At 39.0% G+C, this 26,013-nt stretch overlaps 1 protein-coding gene and 1 pseudogene across 2 annotated transcripts in view; one reads left to right on the forward strand and one right to left on the reverse strand.

The window, feature by feature from the left end:
- Positions 1–26,013, reverse strand: part of SNAP25 (synaptosome associated protein 25) — a 95,335-nt gene that overhangs the window by 23,028 nt on the left and 46,294 nt on the right. For both annotated transcript variants that reach the window (XM_027840261.1, XM_027840262.1), the window contains exons 2-3: positions 6,068–6,199; positions 3,961–4,002 (exon numbers count right to left, since the gene is read on the reverse strand). In XM_027840261.1, coding sequence (XP_027696062.1) covers positions 3,961–4,002; positions 6,068–6,139 — 114 coding nt within the window. In that variant the 5' untranslated portion in view covers positions 6,140–6,199. The remainder of the gene's footprint in view (positions 1–3,960; positions 4,003–6,067; positions 6,200–26,013) is intronic.
- Positions 17,814–18,838, forward strand: LOC114026572 (annotated as a pseudogene).

The following is a 26,013-nucleotide window of genomic DNA, read 5'->3' on the forward strand; positions in this document are numbered from 1 at the left end:
GGTCCTGGTCATCTTCTCCTCATTTGTCAAATGGACATAGTAATACTTTCCCTACCTTAGGTCACAGGGGTTTTTGGATAAAACAAGGATCAAATGAGAGTAGGAATGTTAAAGTACTTTGAAAAACTAGAAAATGTGAGTTCAAAGCGCTGTCCTAAAAAGCAGGCAACAGGGGGCATCTTAGTATACTTCAATGCACTAATCTGAGGAGTTGAGAGAATGCATATTTTGCCCTTCTGTTCTCCCTGCCATATCCCTAAATAGTGCAATGGAAATCTCTCTCAATTAAATTATTTTTGGAGGAGGGAGAGGGTGGGCAGTGAGGAGGAGAAAACGAGGAGGAAGTAATACAGGGAAGGAAAGACAGACATGGCAAGTGTTATGGAAATCCATCACTTCCCGTCTGAAAAAAGAATTTTGTGGTTCAGTTGTGTCTGACTCTTCATGACCCTATTTGGGGTTTTCTTGGCAAAGACACTGGGATGGTTTGCCATTTTCTCCTCTAACTCATTTTACAGATGAAGAAATTGAGGCCAACAGGGTTAAATGACTGGCTCAGGATCACACACCTAGTAAGTATCTGAGGCCAGATTTGAACTCCAGTCTTCTTGACTCCAGGCCCAGCACTCTATCCACTGTACCACTTAGCTGCTCCCACCCCCTAAAGAATACTATACCCTAATAGCTAGAAGTGGAAGAGAGTGATTTTAGTTTCTTGTCTTTTCAATCTTTGGCTTCCTTTTGTCATCTTCTAGTGAAGGGATCTTCTTTAAAGTAGAGTTTGGAGGCAGGAGACTGCTCTTTGGGTGGTGAACTGGGACCACCACATCCTTATGACTCACAAGATGACTTACAGAAAGTTTTGGTCCATCTTTTGTCCACCCAGAATACTTTACCTAGAGTCTAGTGTGCTTGAAGGGAGAGTCTCGTGATCCAAGCGATCACCTGACCGCTTTGCCTCCAGGTTACCAAAGTATCTTGGGTTGAATAGAACGGACTTGGCCACATATTCCCTTTTTTGATGTTTGCCATCAAATAGATATAACCTCAGATTGGTGGATCCCCTTTCTCCAAGACACTGGTAAAATAACTGGGAGTACAATAAAATTCCAAGGAACCCTCCATCACTGGCCCCATGAACTCTATAATGGGGTTGAGTTAAAGTAGCTCCTTATGGAATTCCATGTAGCATTGATTGCCTGGCTTTCAGGTGGACCAGCAGGTAAAAACTACATTTGATTTTGACAATCAGCAGTGCCCAATTTCATGGGTCTCCTAAAAAATCCCTTACCAAAAGACATCCTTTTTGATTATAGAGGTGGAATGGAGTAGTATATAATTTTTAACTTTCTGTCCTCCATGACACATTAAATGTGTCTGGCCCATCTTGATTTTAGTCATATGGGATTCTTACGTAGTCCTTGAAATACTGAAATCTACTTCCATCAAAATAGACTATTATTCTCTGGAATAGATTGGTAACTGCATATTACTCACAAAATTCATATAGTCTTACTACTACTGAAAGGGCTATTCTTTACAGTCAGAGATTTTCACAAGTTTAGTAACCTTTCTTGTCTTTGAAACTGCATCTAAATGAGAAATTAGCTCAATTCCAGTTACATAAAATTACATTGGTTCTTTGGCTTCATGAGCAAAATAGTGATGCTTCAATACTCAGGGTTCCTAATTATCAATGAGCATGATTTCAGATGTGACTAATAAAACTTAAGCTTCTTAAAGTCAAAGACTGATTAGCTTTTTGTCTTTGTGTCCCCTTGGGCCCACTGTAGAGTTTGAATATAGCAGACGCTTAATACATGTTGGTTGAATTTTATTAAATTGATAAATGTCATGTCATTATAGATCTGGATATAGAAGGAAACCAAGACACCATCGAGTTCAAACCCTTCATGTTATAGATGAGAAAATTGAGGCTCAGGGAGGTTTGGGGACTTGCCCAAGGCCTCACATATAAGAAGTATCAGAGGAAGGATTTGAACCCAGGTCTTCTGGTTTCAGAGCCAGTGTTGTTTCCACTGGACTATGTGGCTGATTTTTTAAAATTTCCTTTTCAAACAAAAATTTCATAAGTACTGATTACAGAAATGAAGGGTATTTGACCAAAACCACACACTAACCATCCAGGAAACAAGTATGAATAGCTTTTATGTCAAGAAAGTCATGCCCATAATTTAAAAAATGTACAAAAGCTTATTAGCTTCTTCTTGTTAATCATATCAAATGGGGACATCTTCCATATCAAAATACAACTTCATGCTTGATCAAAAAGCACTCCAAAAGAAATAAATGTTTAATTAAAGAATTTCATTTCAATCTAGCTTATGGATTTTTTCCAGACAAACTCAGTTCAGGCAGTTATTTATTCCAGACAGGGTAGCACTTTCAGCAGTTTGAGAAGACACTAAAGGAATATGTCAACAGCCCAAAGGCAAGGAAAGGCAAGATTGGAGAATCATTTCCATGATGTGCTTTCTGTCTGTGTCTTCAACCTCTTTTCTAGGCCTGAAAGGTCGCAGAACCCATTGTCCATTGGTGAGCTAATCAATGACTCCATTTGAACATTATGAGAATTTACTTCAGGTAAAGGGACAGTCAAAAATGAGTTTGGAATCTATGACCTACAGTCAGGGAAATATGTCAAGATAATTAATTCACTTTATTTCTGAATGCTCTGAGGCACTAATGTTACAGATCATTACGTAAAAAGTTTTTAAAAATGACATTGTTACTGATATTTAGTCTAATCATTGATGGTTTTATGAGAAACTGCTTGGGGAGAGTGAGTCAGAATCACACATCTATGTTTAAGTGCCAAGCCATCATTGACATATTTAAAGTCCACATCTCTTGCTTTTGGTTCTGAAATAATACCAAATAAATGCAGATCCCTACCCCAGTTTCCATGATATTATTTCAAAAAATATTTTGATAACTGCTTTACATATAGTTAGTTTCCTTTGTAATCCCATGTATGTTATTTTATGCATTTAAAAGCATTGCTTTGAGAAGGGAGCCATCATCTTTAGCAGACTGCCAAAGGGTCCTAAAAGGTTAAGAACCTCTGTTTTAATCTGAGAGCATGCGTACTTGATGGAGAGTACAAAAAGCTAATTTCCTGTTTTTCTCTTTTTGTTCTGTCCCCTCCCTGTGATTTCTACAGTGCTGGATTTGTAGGGGCTCATTGATTTCTTTCATCCTAAACTGTAGCCTTAAATTGCCATTTTAAAAATAAATTACTTTTTAAGCACCTCCCCCACTTGGCTGGCTTCTAACCAACCTTATGGTTGCTATCCTTCTTTCCCTTCCTGTGTTATTTCAAATTAAGAATTGGCTCAGAAGTGAAAAGCTGAGCCTTCTGTAAAGCTCTCTATTGCTGACTCACTTTGCCATCTACTGATAGAGGCCTGAGATGGAATATTTTAAACCAGGTGCTGAGAATTCTGAAATATCAGGGAAAGGTAGACTGCAATAGAGTGAAGGGCTGTTATTGTTATTATTATTTGGATAAATGATAAAATACAGCAATATGCCAGTAGGCCTAAAACGAGAGTAGCAAATCCGAGAGGAGATATATATGAATGAACATTAATACAAAGTGCTATGAGTTTTTTAGTAACTTGCTGGCTCTTAGACTCATTTCAGTTTGACCAATGACATTCTGCCTTTATGAATTATTAGGAAAACTTCAGTTTGCCATAATGACCTTCTGTGCTTTCTGTCTTAGAAGGTGTTACTTCTGAGAGAAATGTGTTTACCATAGAGGCCTGCATATTGCTGTGGAAAATTGACATAAATACAATATCCCTTCAATTTGTGCAGTCTATAAAGTAGCTAAGTTTTCACTGGTGTGAGTGGCTAAAGGATATAAAATCAGGGGATAAAGTGAATGAAGGAAATAGCAAAGAATGGGTCTCCATTTTAACAATCACTCCTTACCTCTTCAACAAGCTGCAGCATACGGCGAGTGCTTTCCAGAGACTGAAAAAAGAAATATAAACATTTAAGTAATGATGACAATAATTCAGCATAGGCTGATGTCAGAATTTATACAAATCATGGAAGTTAAAAAAAAAAACTTTGCCCTAAGATAAAATGTCATCATTTTTTTCCCTTTCTTTTTCTCACATTATTTAGATAGAACTACCTTGGTGTCCATGAGGACATCCATATATGGACTGCCATCCAGTCCCATCATTTTCCATGACTTTTCTACAACCAGGATGGCTCTGAGGCCAGCAGCATGTGGGCATGTAGGGGTTGAAGAATTTGGAAAATGGTTTACCCTGGTTGCCTCAAAAAAATAACAACCAGACACACAAAAAATAAATAACAACCACCACAACAAGAACAACAACAAAACCCAAAACAAAACAAAAAAAAGAATTTGGGAAATTGGTCCTTCAAATCCACACACAAATATATCATTATATAAATGTAATACATGTCTACATAGACACATACTATATACACATAATGTTTTGTATATACACTTACATGTATACACATATGCATGAATATATGTAAGAAATTTAGTTGTCACTATCATTTTCCACGCAAAATAAATAGGATGCAGAGAATCGTAGAAATGAAAACTGCTCTCACTTATGATCTTTTTCCATCCTACCAACCATGCCACTGTGGCTAGGTAAAAACTGGCAGGATCTGAGGTTCCCCAATAGTATGCTTTCCTTCCCCATGCTATATTTTTTGGTACTGGTTGTGGTTAGGGGACTTTAAAAAAAATAGGAGAGAATCTGATCTGTCTTCATTGGTTTAGATACTCTAAAACAATCTCTTTTTGGTACCTTCTATTTGGCTGCCCCCAAAGTTTCTCCTTGGTCTATTATGGTGGCTACTAATCAGTGTGAACCCCAGTTGAAATTGGTGCAAGGGGTATGGGAAACTACAGGGGATTGGGAGTCAACAAATAAGCAAGCCTACCTTCTGGAAGAGCAAATAAATAGCACCCACACATACACAAATATAGATGTATATATAAAATTATTTTTCAAATGTATGTACTCAGTACTCAAATACTCAATAGTAAAATTAAATTTAAATATAAAATATTAATTTTTTCAAATATATGTAGAGGCAATTAAAATACAAAATCATTGAAAAATATTACTGAATTCATAGTAGCCTATTATCATGTTTATTCTCAGTCAATAGACACTAAGAGTTCAACTACTTTAAGGAGGAGGGAGTTCCAAGAAAATTTTTGAGGTTAAACTGGGTTTCTCCTACTGAAAAAGGTTGGGAAATTCCCTTCCCCCTCTCTCCCTCCCTAATGAAAAAACCAACAACCTTCAAAATTACTGCCCTTTCTATTGAAACTGAGTCAGTTTCTTTTCTTTCAATCTGTCTTTGCTATCAGGCTTACCAAATTATAAGGTTCTCTAGGGCAATTAAATTATAGCTTGTCTCCATATGATCTAAATGAAAGCAATTCTGATATCAAAGGCAAAAAATCATCTGAAAAAGATAATTATTGCACATGATGGATGAAAAGTCCCACCAATACATAGAGAAGTAATTTGGCATCCTTGTTTGGGGGATATTGGATTCTGGACAATTAAACATCATCTCTCATGACTTAGGATGAATGCTATCAAGGGTTTTATGAGACTCCTAGAAATTCCACCGGAAGTCCTTATCAGCTGAAATCTTGTGGATGCCTTAGAATAAAAACAAAATGGATTTGTTCTAAATAAAGGCATAGAGGAAAAGCTACCTCTGCATTTGTATAGTATTAAGTGGAGAGAGACCGCTGCTAGTAGGCCTTAATTGAATTAGAGTGAAATTTATCAACAGTCATGCTCTTTCTTCAGCCTCATAACTCTTGTAGCATATTATATAATAGATATTTGGGCTAAGCCATGTTTTATAGGCAATTCATTCATGTCCTCAGAAGTCTTGTGACCTACAATATGTGAAGTCAACTTGACTTTTTAACCTTCACTCTCCAACTGAGAGTCCCTGCAGTATGGAGACAGCAAACTAACATAGCCTTCCCCCTCCCACATCCTCCCCTCATGGTCACCTCATCGGCCAGCTGGTCAGCCCGTCGCTGCATCTCTTCCAGCTCATTGCGCATATCGGCGTCTTCTGCCATGGTCACGGTGGTGGTGGTGGGGACTTGACTTTAAAGATGCAAAGTCTCTGACCAAGGGTCCTGCAATGAATCAAATAAGAAAAAAATTCTCAGGAGTTCTCTGAGTAAGACTTGCTGTTCTCTGCGTCTATATACTTGGACGTCAATGTCTCTAAAAAACACTGGCAATAACCACATATCAAGCTCTTGTTGGTTCCGCGCTCCTTACGCTGAGCACTGTGCTCAGATATTGTTCAAGGCCAAAAATGTTCTATTCACAGGCTCTTAGTCACTCTCCTGAATAGGAACATGGGTATATTTTGGCTACTTTGACAATGTTGAATTCTGTTTTCGAAGGTACAAACGTCAATTAGGATTAAGCATACCCAGGGTTGAGAAAGACAAAATAAATACTGTAGGGATGATGTGCCATGTGAACGTATTTGCAGATTGACTTGTGGAGACAAAAGCTTTCAGTGGAGAGAGGCTTCTGGCCCTCAGTTATTAACAGAAAGTGACAAGAGGTTTTGTGCTTAGTGAATGTTCACTATTCCAAAGGGAAGAACAGATTCTGGGAGAAGGGAAGAAGAGCCGTGCCATTACTAACTTATTTCATCACAAAGGAGTGTTTAAAACAACCAGGACATGGGCCATTGATGGAAGTGCAAGACAGAAGGAATGGGAAGAGGAAAGAAGGAAGATGAGAAGAGACTGTCATTTCCCTTACTAAACGGAACTTCTCTGATCCTCCCTGTTCTTTTTAACACACTAAAAAAGCTACCACTTAAGCATGAGGCAGCTTACTGCTTTTAATCTCTAGAACCCCAAAGAAAAGATGACACTTCTGATGTATCTGTTCTCATGACATGTTTACAGACTGAAATAGCTTGTGGACTGCAAGAGGGATGAATTCAACCCTTGACACTGTACTTAGAAAAAAAAAACTTGGGGTCTAGTCTTCTATGCAGGAATAAATATGTGTACTATCTAGGTAAAAGCTGATATGAAAATTCCAGATCTTCATGGAATCTGTAGAATTGAGGAAAAAATTTCTCAGAAGAAAACTATATTTGGGGGTCATATGACCAATTTCCCACGAAGGTATCCCATGGTCCTTGCCCTATAGAAACATAATACAAAGAGGATAGGAACTGGACCTGTCATTTCATTGATATATGGAACTCCTGAATGAGGAAACTTGCCATTAGAATTTGAGGTCTCTGAATGTCAAGGACTATGTTTTTGCCTTTCTTTGTATCTTCGGTGATTAGCAAAGTGCCTGGCATACAGTAAGAGTTAAATGTATGCTTATTGACTGACTGACTATCAATGTAGGCCAGCACCTTTTCTTCAAATTGTAGTTTTACAGAATTGCTTAGTGCTTTCAAAGGCTAAGTGACTTGTCCAGGATCACACAAGTAAGTAAAAGAGTGCACATGAGCATGATGTATTATCACGTGTGTTTTCTTCTTATCAGGGAAAGCTATTCATGGAAGATGTTGAATTTCAGGCAGAAACCCTGAGAAGAACTCAAGCATGGAATTCTACTTCGGACTCTGACTCTGACTGTCTCTCTCTGACTCTCTCTCTGTCTCTCCGTCTCTCCCTCCCTCCCTCTCCCTCCCTCATTCTCTTTCTGTCTCTCTTTCTGTCTCTGTCTCTGTCTCTCTTTCTCTCCCTCCCTCCCCCCACTCCCCTGGCTATTCAGCAGATTAGGAAGCTAAAGCTCAGAGATGTTAAGTTAGCTGGTCAAGATTAGTACCTGGAAAACACCCGAGTTTTATCTTACTAATATATCTCCTTCCTGAAAGCTAAGACAATATTTCTCTGGAAGGGAATTCATTTGGGATTTATTTTGATAACCTTGTAAATTATTTGTTCCTTTAAATTAACTATATGTGAATGAACATTTTCAGAAAGAATCCAGAAGTGAAGTACAAACAATTCACATGCTAAATTCATTTCTGAATGGACAATGACTTGCCACGTACACACCCAATTTCTCAGTTTCTGAACACAATAAATCACAATACAGTTCTTGAAAAAGAAGCCATATATAAAGTTTTAAGAGAGACAAATAATTACAATGATGCAAATGGTCAGAGATAAAAAGAAGAGCTGATCAACCTGTGTTGTATTTATCCTAAAGGAATAAACCTCCGGATATAGCTTCATATACCATAATTGTGTTCATCTTCTGCCATACTTAAGGCTAAGCACATAAGGATGAGGAGCATCTTGTATTTTAACTATTGCCTGGGAAATAATTATGAGCAGAAATTCACAATATTAATTGATGGAAATAACAGTTGGTATTCTCCCCAGTTTACAGAATAGAAACCCAAGGAAGAGAGATTTGTTTGCTGCATAAAGAGAGCTAAAAACAAAACTGCGAGAGAGTTAAAATCCAACCAAATACCCTAAACTGCCAAATGGAAGTCAGAATGAATATGGTCATGGTTACAATAATATTTTCAGCCATTCTGTGAAATCCAGAAAAAATAAAGATCAGATTTAAAGAAATGAGAATGTTAAAAAAAAATCTTAACCTTTTATATGATTTGCAGGGTGTGTGTGTGTGTATGTGTGTGGTCATCATCTGGTTCTCACTTCCAGGATAAAGTTATTACCAATGATTCAAAATGGTCAATCCAACATTTGTTAATTAATTTTTGCCTTAATTAAGACCAAGTACAAGGCATGTTACTAGTGGCAGAACAACCATTTTCTGAACACTTTCTCTTATCCTGTGCCTTTGTTCATGTTGGTCTCTATGCCTGTAATCTGCGTGCCTATGCCAATCTCCATCTGGGGAGTTCTACCCATTACTCAGATCCCAAACCAAATGCCACCTCTTTCATGTACTCTTTCATGGTCCTCCTGGCTGGAAGAGATTATTCCCTCTTTTGAGTTGCTTTTTATTTCATTTTTTTTTTTTTGGTTAAACCTGGAAGGAAACAGATATCATCTAGTCCAACCTTATTATTTTATTTTTCATTTTTCCAATTATAAATTATTTTTTCACATCATAGTCTTTTCCTTGTTATAGTCACACCCTCCCGCAGTTAAGCATAATCCACTGACCAAGCAACCAAGTCTAACATCTGCTCCATGGTGCATCCGAATCTCTACTGCAGCCCCTCCTCTGAATTTTTATAGCACCTTGGACATCTCTGATAGCATTTATCATGTTACTTCATTTTGTAGTTACTTGATTATGGCTCTTCCCCCCAGAGGAGTATACACTTCCTGAGGGCAGAGACTGTGGCTTATTTATTTTTGTATCTTTCCTAATGGCTTTCCCAGGGCAGGTTCTTAATAAATTAGCTATTGAATTGAACTGGGGAGCACAACCCCAGCACCAGGGAGCATGAAACCAAGGAAGCCCAGGAGGTGCTGCTCTGCAGTGCTAGCTATCCATTAAGGACTTTTGCTGGTTTGAGTTAGAAAGAATAGAGTTCTTTCATGACATACTTCTTATCTAACTTCTCCACTTTGCATTGCTATAAGTTGGAAGGTTACATTACCATAAAGTCAATTGATGCTTCCTCTGAATAACATCATTTATTGGAGAGCTGAGGTATATGCTCCCTTGGCACCTGTAGGATTACAGCTTTGTCCCACACCGATTTGATTTGCTGATAGATATGCATGGGTGCACCTGAGAATGCAAAGCAGTTACTGCTATTTCCTTAACAATTTTCTTGTATGAGTTGTCAGTATGAAAAGAACACCTTTCTCACCTTATTTGCCTTCAGATCAAAGACTGGTTCCCAACTCTTGGCTAACTTTGATACCGTTAGGCTCAAGGAAAGAGAGAAAGTTGTTTTAGGGAGACTCTAGTGTGAATAAGGGCATGGGTCCATTTGTAGCCACTGCTCTAAGTGTCTCATTTGGGACATTCAAGCATCTTCTGGATCTCCTGGGTTTTGATCACTCCATGGTTGATATATGCCTCAGAAGGAAGGCTGGGTTTTGAGAAGAGATGATAAATCACAGAATGGTGGAGTTGAGGAGAAATCAGAGGTCTGCTGCCCCATAAACAATAAGACGTCCTTTTACAGCATTCCCAGCAATTGGTCATTTGGCCTCCATCTGAAGACTTGTAATGAATGGAAGCTCACTACCTCCAATCCACTTTTGGATATCTTTAAGCCTTCCTAATAAGTTTTTTTTGGGGGGTGAGGCAATCAGGGATTAAGTGACTTGCCCAGGGTCACACAGCTAGGAAGTGTCAAGTGTTTGAGGTTGGATTTGAACTCAGGTCCTCCTGACTCTAAAGTTGGTGCTCTGTCCCAGAATCTTCATTTCTCCAGGCTAAACATTCCAACCCACTCTCATGATACCATCTTGAGATCCTTTGCCATCCTAAGACCCTCCTCTGGTTGCTTACGGCTGATCAACATACTTCCTAAAATGTGACACCTTTTACTAAACACAACATTCTGAAGACCATCTACCTAGGGCAGACTACTGTAGGGGTCTCACCTCCCTAGCACTGGACATTTATTTGGCCACAATGTTGATTAAGATGAGCTTTCTTTCTTGCCATATCACATTGTGGAGTCATATGCATCAAGCCTCCTGGGACAGCATGACACTCAAAGCATTTCACCTCAGAAGAATGAATCTTAGCTGTGCCAATAAGTCCAGGTTGCTGTTGGGTGCTTAGGGGATGGGAGTGGGGGAAATGGACATTTCAACTTGATGTTAAACCCCTTTTTAGTACGTTTACTGTCAGTGTTTGATCAATTTTCCTTTTTTATTTTTTTAGCCTCAACACACACACATTAGTATTCCAAGAGAGAGCATCTGAAGAGACATAATGATGGTAATTAATAGTAATTACAATAGCTAAAAGGATGTTGGTTTGTATTGAAATGGTGCTTAATATCTGGGCAGCCCAAAGCATTTAACTCATATTTGTTCATCAAACCAACATTGCTCTAAATCCTTCCATGAAGCCAGAGATGGTAAATTACCCAGTAAGAAACATTGATAGTGAAAAACCTAGGGAAAGAATTTTGTCCAAAATTCACACCACAAATTATTGGGAGGTGTTGGAATGACTCTCACTACTGTATCCTAACAACTGCAGTTCCATCTTGAAGGGAGAACTAATGTTCCTAAAAAGAATCTAGCAAACTGCATCAAAACCATTTAAATGGAACAACACGTGGCAAGCCAGGCTGCTCACTGCTTTTTTCACTTGTTCATTTTTTTTTCCTGCAGGGTTTGAAATGATTAAGGTTTGGCCCATTTTCCCACTCAACCCTGTAAGGCAGATCCACACCCCAAACAAGAAGATGCTTTGTTATTTCTATCAGGTGAACTGGAGGGCTTAGGAATGGAACAGATCCTGTATTCACCTCTAGTGGGGTCTTCCTTTAGGCAGGGCTAGTATCTAGTTGTCCCTAGGAAGATAAGTTCTCCAACTGGATCAATCCTATCAACCAAAGAACACATTATAATCTGGGAGCCTAGGGAACCATAATGGGGTTTAAATAGCTTGGCCCTGGAATCCAGTTTTCTTAAAAGTAACTACTGCATGAGCCATAGCAAAAGGTTAGCTGGGTTTTTGTCACTGGTGCCTAGCACATTGGACTGAACATAGCAGACACAAACATTTGTTGAATAAGAGTCAGGGTTGAGCAACAAAGCTGGGCAGGTTGCTAGGGGGCCTGATCACTAGGTAGATCATCTTGGAATAGCAGGCATTTTTACTCAACATCTGTCTATATGTCTAAAAATACAAAAAGATTGGTCACTAGGAGACTGCCCCTTGGGATCACATCACTTAGCTATCAGCCAACTGCAGATCAACTGGAGATGTTATGCTTTTTCCCACACCCTGAGGGAACGGTTGTCAACTTGTTATAGTAACAAAGTCCTTTAATATAAGAGAGGTTCTAGTGTCACAGAGAGCTGGGGAGAACTAGAGAAACTTACCTAACATAATAAAATAGAGAAAAGAGAGATGGAGTGTAGAATATGGCTTTTCTTTCCTTTATAGAGATAGGTCCTTGGCAGGAAAGAGTACAAAAAAGGAAAGGAAAGCTCTGAAAAGAATGGCTACCATTATTCAGATACTTATTGTGTACACAGAAGTTACTTAATAAAGACTTAGAATCATATTGTTTTCAAGTTAGAAGAGACTTTTCAATCTGTGAAGGACCTCCCCACCATGAGGGAGTTAGATCTAGTTCAATTGAACTCAGTCTAATGTCTCAATGAGAAACGTCTTTTACATTACTACCCCCTGCCCCAAACCCTGCCATAGATGTCCATACAGTTTCTGCTTAAATATTTCTAATGAAGGGGAGCTCACTACCTCCTAGGTTGGTTGTCGATTGGGTTTGATTCACCTCAGAGAAAAGTGAAAACAAAACAAAACTTGTTTTCCTCTTACAGGTCTTTTTAAAAAAAAATTACTTGTTTCTTACCCTGTACTATTTTAGTTGTGTGTTCTTGATTTTGGCAACCAATTATAATCATTATCGTTAAAGAAATTCTATCCAAGATCAAAGAGGTTACAGGTAACTAATTTCAGAGAAATCAGTGAATAGCTTCAGTATCATATCTAGCTGAGCACAGAAAGGGTCAGTGATGCATTCAAGGTCATATAGCAAGTCAAGGTTGGGAGTTACCTAGTCCAGGGCTCTACTCTTCCCCATAAATCATAAAATCATAGATTGTTTGAGGGAGGGGAAAGATGACAGATGAAAAACAAAACTTAGTTTGCAACCAAGTCTGTGGGGCTTTCTTGAACAACCAAAAGGTAAAGGAGTTCCCCATGCACCTCCACAGAGATTCAACACTTCCGATGATTAGAGTCAAACAACAGTATTTAGCATTAGCAGCAGGACTCCGCTGCTTACATCAGCCTCAGAAATGTCAGGGGGTTTGTCACTGTGGAAGGTGTTTGGTGGAAAATGTGGAGGGCTCAGGCTGAGGACAATCTCAAGAAAAGTCAGCTCTTTCTCCAGCTTGCCCTCCCAATGGTCTGTCTATTCACAGATGGAAAAACATAATCTGCTTTTGTTTCCCTATTGTGTTACCCAACCCTTTCTGGCAAACTGAACTTTGTCTCATCCACAAAGAGGCCATGGGTTAATGGGGGTTAATTAGAAATATCACTATAAAGTTAGCCAGAAAGCCCGACCTCTGCGTGGGTGTTAAGAATTTTCCTAACTGGGGGCTTATAACAATTGAAACTGAATTCTGAACTTTTTCTCTGTAATAAACTCCCTAAAGATAAAAAGGAGGGGAACCAAGTAGACATTAGAGGTCATTATATTGCTCCCTAGGTTTCAGATGAGCTAATTGTTATAACAGAGTATTATCCAATGATTTCCAACCAAATGAACTTTAGCATGCTATAATAGAAAGAACACTCACTGAATTCGGAGTTAGAGGATCTGGGTTGGAATTACAGCTCTGTTACTAGCTGTATGTGTGACCTTGAGCAAATCGCTTGACCTCTAAGAAGCTCAGTTTCTTCAGAGATAAAATGAGGAAGCTGGATCAGATCACCTTTTAAATTCTCTTCCAGTTTTAAATTTATAATCCTATGAATGAACTAAGGAATCTGATGTTCTCATTCTAACTCCCCCCTGCCTCATTCTTTATCATAAAATATTTATGAAGTGGTTAATACTGTGTGTGTACCAGGACAATGTCATTGATCTTCTCTAGGAGTTGTATTCTCATACTGGCATTTGGCAAATTGCCAGCTATCTGTGTCTGATTCTTCATCTTCAGGAAGGAAAGTGTCTGTCCTCAAGAAAGAGGTTGTGAAAAATAAGATAATGTCTGGAAAGTACTTTGATCAATTTGGAGAAAGGAGCTAATTATCTTGATTTTTTTCCCCTCCTTTTCTTGCTGTAACTGCAAGAGAATGCTATCAAGGATGCACCCAGTGCTATTATTTTCACTGGGGGAAATCTCTCCTTGAAGTTAATGCAAACCTAAGTAGGAAAGTGCTAATTCTAAGGGAATAATTAAGCATGCCCAGGGCAGCTGCTGAGAGACAATTCTATCAAACTTCCCCAAAACATTCTGTAGCCTATTTGGAAGCAGTGGCAAGTAACTTTTCTAAATAATCCTAATTATGCAAATTAGTACTCAGTATCAATTAGTCTTCCCAGGTTAGCCCCTAATCTGAGTTCTAATTACTTCCAAATCCCTAACCATTCAGTAGCTGCATTCTTATTGGCATACGTCATAAAAGTGTTGTTATTGTTGTTGCTGGTGTTTGTCCTTTTGTTTTCCAAGACCAGTGCTGTCACAACAAGGAAGTCTTGACTTGCGTGTAAATTGGTCAGAAGGGATAGGGAGACAAAGGCACCATGAAATCTAACCAAAAAGCTGGCATTTCTGGAGCAGCTCTGGAGTACTAAAGCAATTTTCTTTTTCTTTTTTCTTTTCTTTTCTTTTTTTTTTTTTAACCAAAACCTGAAAGAACTCTGCAAAGTTGATGAATTAGGATTCATGCCTCTGTTTTCCTGCTGGAGAAAGATGGGGGAAGTGAGGAAGCCATTTTCTTTCTTTTTATTTTTTTTTAAAGGCTAAGGAGGTTGTATTTTATTTTATATTATTTATTTTATTTTTTCATCAATTTTATATATATATAGCACAAAGATTATGAAATCCTTTTTGCACCTAGTCTTGTTGACTTCTCTGAAGCCATTTTCTAAATCTCTCTCATGAGTCAGTTGTGGAATCTTCTTGTATTGGATAAAATTGAGAAATCTTTGCCTGATGACTCCAGATGAGCACAATATAGTGAAAAAAGAGCATTGAGTTTGGGGTTAGAAGACCTGAGTTCAAATGCTAGCCCTGATGCTCGCTATCTATGTGACCTTGGACAGTCAGTTAACCTCTCTAGCCTCAGTTTTCACACATGTTGTATGTACTATTTGGCCTTCATGGTCTCTTCCAGCTGCAGGTAAAAAGGCCATTCTCTGCCTCATTTCTTATTAAGCCTTAATCACTGAATGGGTGTTGCCTTGGTCAAACTGAGACCCGTTAAAGACCTTAGCTTGAAAAGGCCAAGGTCCCCCCGTGCATCCTGGGCCATCTCCAATTGTTCTGATCTATATCTGGCCACTGGACCCAGATGGCTGTGGAGGACAAAGGGAGGCTGGTGACTTTGCACAGCCCTCCCCACTTAAATCCAATTCACTTGCATGTGATGGCATCTCCTCTTTGATGTCCCTCTTCTTCTAGAAGGAAGGACAAACAACAACAACAACAGTTTAAATGCTTATTCTCCATGTGACCAAGAATCCAGGAGGATAACCAATAGCAAAAGAATTTAACAGAGAGGCCCAATTCATCCATAGTAGATTTCCCAACTGTGTGTGTAGTGGTGGTGGGGATACAAAAAGAAGCCATAGATTGGTTCTTTAATATATGGAATTAGGTGAAATTCTCCCTATTGGAGCATACAATTTGTTTACAATGAAATTTCCCACATGCGAATCCTTCTTCAGTAAATTTGATATATTGACTCTAGTAATGGTCTATCTCTGAAGAACAAATGAGGGCCAAACTACCCAGTTCAAAGGAGGCTCATATCTTCCATTTGTCAGAGCATCCTCTCTGGAGCTCAGCTTTAATGAGTCAAGAAGGCCTTGCAGCATTTTCTCCCTTCTATTTTCTATTGCTCCCTTGCTAATTTCTCAGTTCCACTATTTGGGTTATTCCAAATCATAACTCTTCCCATCTTGATGTTGGCATCAAGATGGTTTCCTCTCCCTTCCCCATAGTCTTCTTAAATTTGTCTGACTCTATAAAGCAATGCATGCTCCATAAATATCCATGAATGCATTCATAGGATAACATTGAGAGATGGGAGGGACCTCAGGCTATTTAGTCCAACCTACTAATTTTTCAAATGGGGACAGTGAGATCCAGGGAGATTAAAGTGACTTGCCTAATAAATTAAGTGTCAGAGACAGGATTACAACCCAGGTCCTCCAAAGTCAAAGCTCTTTCCACTGTGTTATGCTACATTCTATATGGATATGGTTTTATAAAGATTAATTTAACATTCAACAAACTTTTGAGTGTCTACTGTGTGCAAAATATTGAGGACTGTGCAAAATATTAAGGACTATGCAAAATATTCATGCCCCAAGGTCTCCTTAATGGGTATCATTTGATAGCACATTGTGCTTTAATCAGGCTGAATCAGGTGCTTTTTTGCATTCCTTGTACTCTTCTAGTCAACCTGCACATTACCTTTTCCCTCTATTTGCAAAATAAACAGGTAAGTAAGCAAGCAAACAAACCTTCTACAATTGAACTAATGCTGTCTAATTTTCCAGTTCTTTTGGAGAAAAGAAGGCAGTAAGCCTACTTCATGGAGACTCTACCCTGCATCATTCAAGGATTACTGGCAGCCAGGATCCTGGCGGGCTTTAGTTTGGGCAATCCTCTTTGGTTTGTGGCTTTTTCTCCAGGCACCTGGATGCCATGGGCTAGGGCTTAAGCTCTTTGCCTGTCAGGCTGAGAAAACAGCTTTAGTCTCTCCTAATCGCAATACATGGCAGCCCGCCATGACTAACACTTGAATCTCTTGTTTCTGAAAATGCCAGTGTTTCCTTTGTCTGTTTGACAAATGAGACCAAACGGGCATTTAGTGCAACCTTTAATTTAAGTATTATTTCCTGATGGGCTTACTTGGAAGCTATATTCTATTAAGATGAGAGGATGGCAAAATAAAATCTGATCATTTCTATGCTGACCAATTCAAGGGCAAATTTCCAGAATCATGTCAATATAATAAAGCCATAGTGATGGCTTTATGGAGAAGCTGGTAGATAGAATCTATGACATAATGTCAGAAACGGTAGGAAGTCTCAAAACCAAATACATCTCTCTCCCCCAGGTGTTATCTTTTATGTAATTCTACCATTAAAGTTTCATTCTGAATAGACGAAGTCCAAATTGGTACATAGTATGTGCTTAGTAAGTACTTATTGATTGATCGAAACATCTTCCTATCTTACCTTTCCTCTTTGATATTCATCAGAGGCATTACTGAATCCATGAACAATAACTATTCTCTTTTCAATTGCAAATATTATTGGAGGGAGGTAACATTTTAGTCACGACACCCTAGCATGAAGCAGTTTTTCTGCACACATTGACTAGAGATCTCCAGGACAGGATGAGAGAATAGTATATCAGGAATAAGCACTCATGGACTAAAGATAAACTTTCCCTAAATTGACAGCGTTTCTAAGCTTCAAGGTACAGTCTTGTTCTAGTGACTTAATTCATTATTTGTCAGACAGTCAATTAAGTTACTACAGCAGTAGAATGTAAGTAGTTTCATTTTTGTCTTTGTCTCTCCAGTATGGAGAACAATGCATTGCCCATAGTAAGTGCTTAACAAATGCTTCTTGATTTGAATCAATAATGGTGCCATTCTTATGGTTTCACTGAAATGCTAGTGTATGGCAACTCGAGGGAAAGTCATTCAGAGCCTCCTTGTTGGGATACTGTATACGAGTCAGTCAGAAATATGTGGAGACCATGGGTATTTCCAACCTGGTAGGTAATAAGAGCATGTGCAAAACCTGTTCTATTCCTACATCTCCTAAACAGAGTAGGAGAATGTACTGTAGTTGGTTGTCATCCCCTCTCCTAATCTTATAATCATTAGCTGTTAGAAGGTTTGCAGGAGATGGCTTTGGAAAGTGGTGTCTGTGGGTCAGTCACTACAGAGGCAGAGCACCCTCATAGGTGGCCCTTCCTGATAAAGGTGAGCAGCAGCATAGCCAGTGGAAAGTCCACCGTGTGTAGAAGATTATGAAACTGTCGGGCCAGCGTGAAGCGGACCACTGCCAGCACAAGGCTGGTCATCCTGAGCCAGGACAAGTTCTGTAAGGTCCTGACATGGAGCGGAAGGCCAAAGCACTGAAGGTGAAGTACAACTTTGACCACCCAGATGCTTTTGGTAACGACTTGATGTACATGACCCTTAAACACATTGTGGAAAGACCTATGATTTTGTGATCCATTCAAGGCCCGTCCCCTCAGTTGGTTTCTGTGGACTCTTCATGGTCTGCCCCTTCCAAGCATTCAGTGCCCCCAGGACTTAATGCTGATTGTACGGACTGCCCTGTGACCCTCTTTCTCCTGCAGTGTCCCATTTCCTCATCTCTGCCTTGCAGGCTACTAGAGACAACTGTGGTTTACCCTGAGGACTGTGGTTCTGTTTGAGGGCATTTTGCCTCTCGACTATGTCAAGAGATCCGGGACATGTTTCATCTTTAACTCTTTGTTGGCACTGACTCAGCTGTGAGGCTGTTTCATAGAGTTCTCTGAGATATGAATCTTAGGAAAGACTTGATGCAAATCCTAACTCAGGACACCATCTTTGTCAAACCTGCCTTTGAGGAATTCTGCTGCCAGTTAAGAAGTAAGCTGATGTGACCATCCTTCAAAGGCTTGACAACATGGTGTCATCAACCTGACCGTACAGCATATTCAGGATATTTTGAATGGTGACATCTGCAAATAGCAGCGGGGAGTTCCAAATGGGCAGAACTATAAGAGGGTATTACTTGAGCCTGGAGACCCTACTGTTCTGGTAAAAGGTCCCACCTGGAGTCTAGGAGTAGACTCCACCGAGGAGCTCTAGGGCAGATCTTTCTTGATGACATTTGTATAATAAAGGGGTCTGGAGTCACCTATATTCTTTTTTAAGCAAAAACCCCATGCCCTAAGCCCTTTAAAAATACTCTTTTAACTCACGATGGAAAATGCTATCCATATCCAGAGAAAGAACTATGGAGTCTGAATGTAGATTGAAACATACTATTTTCTTTTTTTTGTTTGTTTTTTCTTTCTTGTGGTTTTTCCCTTAGGTCCTAATTCTTCTTTACAGCATAACTAATGTGAAAATATATTTAATATGATTGTAAATGTATGGCCTATATCAGATGGCATGCTGTCTTGGGGAGGGGGGAAGGGGAAGGAGGGGGAGAAAATTTTAAACTTAAAATCTTGTTGGATGTTGAAAATGTTGAAAACTAAAAATAAATAAATATTAAAAAATTTAAAAAATACTCTTTTAGCATCTATTATAAAGTGATTCTTGGATGAAATTATTTAACTATTTAGGAATAGAAAAATGTTAATTTTATTCAATCTTAAATATGGAAAATATCAGAGGACTCTTCCTGATGTTTTTATTTTCCATGTATTCAGGAAGTTTCTGAAATGTCTTTAGGTCATCTAAAAAATACCCACCACCTGCATGAGTGAAATTACTATTTTTGCTCCCAGAAATAATACTAATAACACATTTTAAAAATAAATTGGGAGCCTGGGTCCTGGCTGTGTGGCTGATATGAGCTTAACATGAATCATGTAGAAATGTCTTCTTTCCTCCTGAATTATACATATGGCAATAAGCAGAAGTGAAAATGCTGGTAAGTACTTTAAAAAAGAAAAACACAAAAAAACTACTATTAGACGTAAAGGAGAGCATCTTTGAATATGTTTGAATTTTGAATGTGTTTACAGAGGATGCCTGGCAGGTTACTGCAGAATCAAGATTTACTACTAAAAGTTAATCAAATAGTTCTGGTGTTTTTCTGTGGTTTTGATTTGAATGTAGCTATATAATGCCCAAGCAAATAGTTCCACCTGAGGCTGTTGACTCTGTTGTTCCGTAACTGAAATTGCCAAATCAAGGCTTACCTGTGCTTTGGTCAAGAATGCAAGCTGCCTACCATCAAATAGTTCACATTATTACTCATTGCCATCTTGGATACATGCTTTCCTTAGAGCTAAGTTATACAGTGGACTCTAGGGATTCAAAATAGATGTTGTTGCAAATAAACCCTCCAATTGCTGTCCCATTTATCATATACGGCCTAGCACTGAATTACATACGTAAGAATGTTTTGGTCTGCATGGTTCTATTTATTCTTTTCTCCTAACGAGTGTTCAATTCCCTCTAGATAACATATATGTGTGCATTATATACAAAAATATATGTGCATACACACTTTACCTGTTGTTTTATAATCAATCTCCTCATGTATAACCACTTATGATTTTCTTCTATCAGACATAAATCATCATAGTTATTATGAGATATAAGGCAAGGAACTTTATTCCAGGTCCTTTGGTTTTCTAAACTGTGATTACCTAAAATCTTTGTCGTGCTTAATGTACTGTTTTGGGAGTAATAAAAAAATGCCAAACTAAAAAAAAAAAAGAAGAAGAAGGTATACAGGGAACTTCAGTCTCTACTTTCCATATTACAGAGCTTGGAAAGCTCCTTAGGAGACATGAGGGGGAAAAAGAAGGAGATAGGCAGAACTAGATGCTTCTGATTATGGGGCTGGGAATCCTAAAAGAAACTAAACATCAGGTCCGACCAATAGTTAATTTCAATCTGGACACAGCCAATTTATAATGCAGCAAATTTAAAATTTTTAAAGGTCAAGAGTGATAATTATGTGAATCCTTCTAATTGGTGCCATGCACAATTAGATGAGGATAATGAATCACTGTATGCTCATATTTGCATTAATGATTAGGTAAAAATATGTAGGGGAGACAAGGTGAGGTACAGTTTCCTTCTCTAATTTCTCTGCCCTTGCTATGTATGTGATGACCTTGAAATTATCTGGGCTTTGGTTTTATAATCCGTAAAATTAAAGTGTTGGAACAGATGATCTTCAAGGTTCCTTCCATTTCTGCAGTCCTAGAGTTTCAAACTCAGTGCTCTTTTCAGTATAATAGCCATTTTAATGTCATCCCTCTCAATGTGAGTTCACCTATGGCATAATGGCTTCTGTTAGCTTGTAGACATGTATCGTCCTGACAATGAAGCATGCATATTACGTAAATGAGACTCAGATCTGGATTTGTCAGAGATCGTAGTCACCAACACTGATGATGGAGGGAGATTTTTTATTTTCCGTGATTCTCTAATTTCTCTTGGACTAGAATGCCATATTCCATTTCATGACTGACTACTTGTCAGGTAAACTATGTTCATAAATAATCTTGTAGAATGTTGTTTTTCTAGTGAAATATACTCTAAGGACATTCTTAGGGGGACACATGAAAGTAACTGCTGCTGCCTATGTATGTACTTAGTCCAGTCCATTTACTTTAAGACAGATGGTCACATCATCCATACTAGGATTAGAACAATTACAGAACTGACTGAGATCTCTAGTTTCACACAAGCACATTCTCTCGGTGGAAAATTTTCTCACTGCCAGTGCCAGTACCAACAGGCCACTTGGTACTGTGAATACTAGAAGGTGCAACAGTGTGATGCATGCCAGAGGGAATAGGCTTTAAATGTGGGATGTGCACAGGAGGCAAAAAAAAAAAAACATATTATAAAAGGCAAGTCAGAATTTGGCAAAGACTCCCCCCTGGCCTGAACCAAATTTTTAGGGAAATAGCCCTGGGGATTTATAAGCACAACTGTCACTGCAGTATATTTCATAGTGTTACAACACTTGATCCTAACTGGCCACACTAAAGTTGGGAGTAGTCTAAGACAAGGAATAATAGATGTTCAGCATCCTCTGAACCTGAATATATAACATCATCAAAGGGCATCCCTGAGCACTACTATTTGTGCTTATACTCTGGAATAACTTCTCAACCTGACAAAATCCTTGAGGAAAAATAGGTATGGTTGTATATTTTTGGTTCTCTATATTGGTTTTCTCCCTCTAAGGTCTATGGCACCAGCCAAGCACTAATATGAAGGAAAATGTGCAGGCACCTGAGGGCCTGAAACCTTTGTAGTAGAATTGCCTGAAAGTAATCTGATTTCTATCTACCTTCTAGGGGCAGTTAGGTGGTTCACTGGGCCTGGATTCTGGAAGACCTAAGTTAGAATACAGTCTCATGCACTTAATTATGTAGCCCGGGGCAAGTAATTTAGCCTCAGTTTGTCTCAGTTTTCTCATCTGTAAAATGGGGATAATAATAGCACCTACCTCCCAGGGTTGTTGTGAGTATCAAATGAGATAATATTTATAAAGGCTCATTACAGTGCTAGGCACATAGTAAATGCTATACAAATGTTAACTATCATTCTTCTTTTATACCATACCTTGTATACAGTCTACTTTAACAGAATAATGAGGGTCTATTTTATGAAAGAGAGCACTACACTCATTAGTTGAAGTCATACCCAGTCATATCCCTCACTCATTGGGAGCAATGGTTGTAGATGCTGCCTTCCTGCCCCTATAGTCCAGCTGTACTGCCTATCCTATTGTTCTGACTCAGGAGAGAATTTTTAGTGAGGTCTGCAAATATATAATAGAGCACAGTGCTAATATATCCAAAGTATGTTTACAGTGTTCTAAGGTGTTCAAACATTAACACAAGAACCCATGTATGAGTGCATTTTCTGTTCCTGGATCCACTGTCTACTCCCTGAATTATCTAGAGAAAAGAGTCCAACAATTTCTGGTGCTCACTTTTCCTTATTTCTCCAGTGGAGTTGGTCAAAGATAACATTTGCCCTTGTAATACAGCACAGATACTTTGAGATGTATGCTGGCCTGAACCAGGGCCTGCACTTTTTTTTCTGCAAGAGAAAGGTTTTGAGCAGTGCTTTCTACCATATTAAATGACTCTGTGGTTGCCAGAGATAACTTATATCTTTCCTAACTTATCAAACTCACCTCCTAGTAGTAGTTGGCTTACTTACAGTATCTGACCCTTCACCTCTAAAGATTTAGAGGTAAGATAGCATTAATGAAAAGATTTATCTTTATTATTTATGCTATCATCATTATCTTTGAGAGAAACTTAGATGACCAAAGGTACCTCCTTCTTGACCAGCATCATTCTTTCTTGTAGCAAACCTAATAAATGGGAATATTTTTTACTTTTTTTTTTTTGCTTTTTGGTGAGGCAGTCGGGGTTAAGTGACTTGCCGAGGGTCACACAGCTAGTAAGTGTCAAGTGTCTGAGACTGGATTGGAATTCAGGTCCTTTTACCTTCAAGGCCAGAGCTCTGTCCACTGCACCATCTAGCTGCCCCTTAAATGGGAATATTTTAACTTACTAACTAGACTGATAATTTAGGGAATGACTGTTCATTTCAAAAGGACCCTTTGCAGTAGAAAAGAATTCAATGTAGGGTTCTTTTAAATATTAAGCTCCCAAAGTACATTTAAGTATTTTAAAGATCATTAGCTAGTTGACTAGAAGATTAGGGACAGAGGAACTCAAAGCAAAAGTCTTAGGAACCGCTTCCAACTTAAGATCAATCAGAAGTGAAGAGGAAAGCACCATTGAAAAGCTGTATAAATCAGAGGAAGAAAAAAGAATTTGATTCTTAAAGTTTGATTTGCATGGAAATTTTAGAATCGCTATTATGTAAATGGAGGTACACCTGTGAAACGGTTTCCCAGTTGCTTAAGATCTTTAACTAGTGTTTGTGGAACCATCTGAGTCTCTGAGAGGATTATAGGCTTCATTTTAATGTGCTTCTGTGACATTTCCTGTTACAGAAATATATTGGATTTTCAAGCCTGAACCAAAGCTACAGAGAAGTGGCCTGGGAGTATCAGCAGAACCCTGGGACAGATTATTCCTGGGGGAATGTTATATTGAGGTCATGATTAATACATCAGGAAGAAGGATACCAAGGACATCTTTTTGGATCTACACTACGTTCACACTGCTGTAAGAACTAATCTTCATGTATGTGTTACTTTAACTATGGTTGACTCCATCATAGAGCCATTGACTGATTTTTATTGGCAACTGGTCATTTTTTTTCCTAGGGTCTATGTATGTGAAGTTGTTGTCTCAGTCATTTCAGTCATGTCAGACTCTTTGTGACCCCATATGGGGTTTTCTTGGCAAAGATACTGGAGTGGTTTGCCATTTCCTTCTCTGGTTCATTTTACAGATGAAGGAACTGAGGCAAACAGGGTTAAGTGACTTGCCCAGGGTCACTCAGCTAGTAAATATCTGATGCTAGATTTGACCTTAGAAAGATGCATCTTCCTGATTCCAAGCCAGTGCTCTAGCTGCCCCTATGTATATGAATTATTGGAGTCCAAATTGATGACATTTGAAAGCTTTTTAGTATTTCAATTATCATGAGGATTACTTCTATAATCATCATCATTATCAATAGAAGATTAAAAAAAAAGAGGGATGGACTTATGTTATTATGAGGGGCAGGGTGGGGAAATGTAAGAAAAACTTAATGAGCACGTCTCCAAATCTGTTAACATCTGCCAGTCTATGGAGTCTCTATGATCCATTCTATTCCATTCTCACCTTACCTCTCCTGCCTACCTATCATTGTAATGACAGAAAGGAAGAGGTAGCCACAGCCATTGTTCCATAATGATGGATTGTGAATTTTTCTCTTTAAACAGAGCTGCTCATGGACTCAGGAAATGAGTCATGGGAGTTGCTGATGCTGCTTTGAATAGTGGGGATGCTTGATTTGATCCATTCACTCACTCTTTCCTACCCAGCCCCCCTTGGACCCTAGGGTTAGTTTGTATGTCTGCAGATGCACTTACAAGATGGATGCCTGTGGCTAAGCAAGTGGTCTGTGGCCAGATAAGGGGTCTTTTGAGAGATCAGATCTCTTATCCTGATGTGCTCCCTTATCTTAAAGAGTTTGCAGGAAGCAATCTACCATTTCAGGGGTTCTGGCAGGGCCCGAATAGAATGCTTGGTCTCTGTGATTAGGGAGCTTTGTCTCTGCGTGCTGATGTGGCTCTCTCTGCTATGAAGGCATGCCTTGAAAAAACTCACAGCTCCCTGTAAGCACACTAGGGGAAGGAAGCCACCCGCAATGTTTGCTTGTGCCCTTAGTGAACAATGAGGTCGATGCACCTAAATGGTACTGCCCCAGCCTTGTTTTGATTCTAGAAACGGCCTGTCTCAAGGTAGAAGTAGTTGGGCACTTGGGAATCCTATCAGTGGCTCTGCAGGGTCATGGGGAAAACGACTCATCAGGGGAGATGGAAACAGGTTAAGGGACAGAAAAAATCAGGGGAACATATCCCTCAAGGTCATTGTTGTCATGGCCAGGCCTGGTGACTGCAATCCTATTAAGGGATATACCTATGATTCTGGAAGTGCCTGGTGCTGGGCATTTACATAAGAAACTGGAATCACATGATCATATATTTAGAGCTGGAAGGAATTTCAAAAGCCCCTGAACCTAACTCGCTCATTTTATAGATTAGGAAATGGAGGCTGAGAGACTTTAAGCCTGGGAATCATTTAAGAGCTGAGAGACCTTTGCCTAAGTCTGAGGCAGAATCTGAACTCAAGTCTTCCTGACTCAAAATCCAGCACTCTATCCACTATACCACCAAGCCTTTCATCTGGGGTAGAAACCTATATGTGTGTGCATGAGCACCAGGCACAAACTCAATGAGAGCTAATATGAGATGGCTGGTTTGGGGAGGAGCCTTCTCAAGAACCTGGGTCCCTAGTCCACATATTTCATTTTTCTCATTGATTCAGAAGATGAGACCAAACCTTGACCAGGAGCTGATAGATCAATATACCTTTTTCTCTTCATCATCTGAAACTATTTCTTAAATATGTGATGCTGTGCAGAACAAAACATAATCACTGACCTTTCAGATTTACTATTTAAGACAGTCTTCATACTTTTCATCTGTTAGATTTCTACCTTTCTCCAGTAGATATCGAGGGGAAGGACCTTTCACTGACTCCTCTTTTTAGTGCTTTGGGATACATATATCCTTGCCCCCTTCCTCTTTCTTAGAGCTGGAGAGAGTTGGTTTTGTCACAAACAGATGGTGACCCATCTGTGAATTCAGTAGGGAATGTGCTGGCATATCTCTGCCAAAGGATACCTGCCAGCCACCAGTCTTAAA

This window comes from Vombatus ursinus, unplaced genomic scaffold (genome assembly GCF_900497805.2).
Source record: "Vombatus ursinus unplaced genomic scaffold, bare-nosed wombat genome assembly UNPS02014841.1, whole genome shotgun sequence".
Classification (NCBI taxonomy): domain Eukaryota; kingdom Metazoa; phylum Chordata; class Mammalia; order Diprotodontia; family Vombatidae; genus Vombatus; species Vombatus ursinus.